General features: G+C 44.0%; 1 protein-coding gene across 5 annotated transcripts in view; it reads left to right on the plus strand.

The window, feature by feature from the left end:
• colq (collagen-like tail subunit (single strand of homotrimer) of asymmetric acetylcholinesterase) overlaps nucleotides 1–2902 on the plus strand; it is a 116146-nt gene that overhangs the window by 19326 nt on the left and 93918 nt on the right. For 3 of the 5 annotated variants that reach the window (XM_043689504.1, XM_043689507.1, XM_043689506.1), the window contains exon 2: nucleotides 480–621. In XM_043689504.1, the coding sequence (XP_043545439.1) occupies nucleotides 504–621 (118 nt within the window). In that variant the 5' untranslated portion in view covers nucleotides 480–503. Of the gene's footprint in view, nucleotides 1–6; nucleotides 622–2902 lie in introns of those variants that run through there. The other 2 variants (XM_043689505.1, XM_043689503.1) reach the window with 2 other exon arrangements.

Here is a 2902-nt window from a genome sequence, read left to right on the forward strand (position 1 = left end):
CGGCGTTTCTGGTTTCAAATTTGCACATTCCATTTTAAAGCTGCGAGCACTCATATACTGTATTTGTAGGTGTGTCCGCTCATATGGACCTGTACTTCATGCCAACATAATGCATACCCTGTGTATAGTTTGGAAAGGGGGAGTGCGTCTGTGTGGTGATTGGATAATTGGAAATGCACAAAGTGAGAAATAAAACTCTTGATACTTGCAAAGGCGTCTTTGGAGTTTGAGACGTGGAGCCTCCAAACTGAGAATGGCCCACCGGAGACCGGTGAAAGTATACGTGTGTGTGTTTAAGTATCTACATTGTCTGATCATTTGCTCCAGCCATCATCTTGTAGCAGCAATGAGCGATGCCAGGGTCTAATGTCCGCCCTGGGGCTTGTGTTGTAAAAGCAGCTGGTGGACTTTCGGTTTAAATATAGCCTCTGTGCAGTAAGCAGACTTAATGGGAAATGTTTACCATTCTTCCCCAAAAGGCAACAGCGACTCCAGCGTCAAGTATGAATTGTAGCCGAGCCGGGATGTTCCCAATCGCCTTCGGTGTTGGCCTCCAGCTCTTTCTGTGCCATGTGTTGGCTGAATCCACCTTCTTGGACAACGCGTTCCCATTACAAGCAGGTAGAGTAGATGAAGTGATTGGGACTTCCTCTGCACCCCCACCCCTCCCTCGCCTGTTTTGTTCAACCCCGCTATAAAATGCATGTGCAATGTCAGGGAATGAGGGAACTTGACAGTCCTGTGTTCTTCCGAATGGGGAGTGATGCTAGCCCACCGGATGAACGGCCTGACCCGGATCAGGATGTTAGAAGCCGTTCTCGGTCCAGCACTTGGTTTCTAAACGGCCCGCGTTCAAGTCTATTTCGGTCGGTCTTCCAGGAGAGAGGGCAGAGAGCAAACGTAAATTGTATTTCTAAAAATACTTCGGGTCTCTTCCTCATTGCTATGGGACACCAATCGGATGTGAGATGGTAAACAGCATCAGCTGGCCCGTCCGTATCACATATTCAGTCAGCGGTCCTGAAATAACTTGTTCAGGCGGCAAGAATTTATGGGAAACTATTTCCAATTGTTTGCGGATGTTGCCCTGGGAACGCCAAAGTCAAATAGTAATCCGTATGTTCGACTAGAGTCTGTTGAACCCAATATATTTGCAGTTATCTGTGCATCCCATTAATGAGGAACATTTGGAGAAGGATCTTCTGCACTGTATTTTGGGGTTCAGTTAGTTAAGTTGGCTGGACAGCTGGTTTGTGATACAGAATGAGCAGCTGAGGTGGCTATGAAGGACACTCCTTCTCAAACTTGCCCCTCGCCTGAGGCATGGTGACCCTCAGGTTAAATCACCTTCGGTCACCTCTCTAATGAGAGAGGAGAAAGTGAGGGCTGCAGATGCTGGAGATCAGAGCGGAAAATGTGTTGCTGGAAAAGCGCAGCAGGTCAGGCAGCATCCAGGGAGCAGGAGAATCGACGTTTCAGGCATGAGCCCTTCTTCAGGAGGGCTCATGTCCGAAACGTCGATTCTCCTGCTCCTTGGATGCTGCCTGACCTGCTGCACTTTCCCAGCAACACATTTTCGTCTCTAATGAGAGAGCAGACTATGGCAACTTTATATTCCCAATAATACATTTCTCCATTAAATGTAAAGTCAATTTTAATTGAACGATGCAGCACTCTCCTCCATAATGCATTTTGTGGCATTTTGTTAAACTGAAGATATTGCTTCATGTAAAATTTACAAGCGATGTAACTGGCAGCCTACTTCAGAGAAACATGTGAAGGTATGTGGGGAGAATAGGCTTATATCGAAGAATATAAAACAAATACCTTTATAATGTCTGTACAATAGTAATGCCTATCATTGTTTATATTATTGTAGCATTTTCATCAGTTCTACTGAATAACAACAATGCGTCATCTCCAGTGTATCATTTATTTTGAATGCAGTATCATTAGTATTTGGCACGGGGAATATGGAGAGACAAGTTAAATTGTCTACTTTTAAAGAGGTGCAAGAACAGAGATGGGGAATGGTGGTGATGTTTATGCACCTTTGAAGATGGTGAGACAGGTTAACAAGGCAATCAATAAAGCTTTTGGACATAATGTACAGAGGCATAACTGTACTGAAGCCAGAATACTGTGGTAACCAGTATAAGACACTACTTGCACCCCAGTTAGGATACTATCCAATTCAGGAAAGATGCAAAATCTTTAGAAAGAGTTCAGAAGAGATTAACTAAAATAGTTCCAGCTGAGATTGATTAGAATTATGTGGGTCGAGTGGAGATACATTTTCCCCTGCAACTCCATTTTGCTTTAGTCCTTTCCTGCTCTCCACATAACCCCCGCCCCCAACCCCCATCACCTTTATGGTTTGCATTGCCCATAATGGGTTTTGCATGTAAATATTGAATTGGATACATACATTTTTACTGAAAGTGGATAGTAGTTCAAAAGGAAAGCAAACAAAATGCCAGTGGTGGTGAGAAGGTTGCTCAGTTGTGTTTGAATATACTTTTAGGTAGAAAATATAAGAGAGAAACTTGACGTTGTTCTCTTCAGAAAAGAGAAAACTAATAGAGGATTTAATATCAGTCTTTAACATCCTGCAGGATTTCATTAGAGTAAATAAAGTGATACAAGTGTTTCCAGTAGCTACAGATTGATAAGCAGTTGCCACAGGTCTTTTTTAGAAGAGTCTAGATTAGAGTGGTGCTGGAAAAGCACAGCAGTTCAGGCAGCATCCGAGGAGCAGTAAAATTGACGTTTCGGGCAAAAGCCCTTCATCAGGAATACAGGCAGAGAGCCTGAACGGTGGAGAGATAAGTGAGAGGAGGGTAGGGGTGGGGAGAAAGTAGCATAGAGTACAATAGGTGAGTGGGGGAGGGGATGAAGGTGA

This window comes from Chiloscyllium plagiosum, chromosome 5 (genome assembly GCF_004010195.1).
Source record: "Chiloscyllium plagiosum isolate BGI_BamShark_2017 chromosome 5, ASM401019v2, whole genome shotgun sequence".
Lineage (NCBI taxonomy): Eukaryota > Metazoa > Chordata > Chondrichthyes > Orectolobiformes > Hemiscylliidae > Chiloscyllium > Chiloscyllium plagiosum.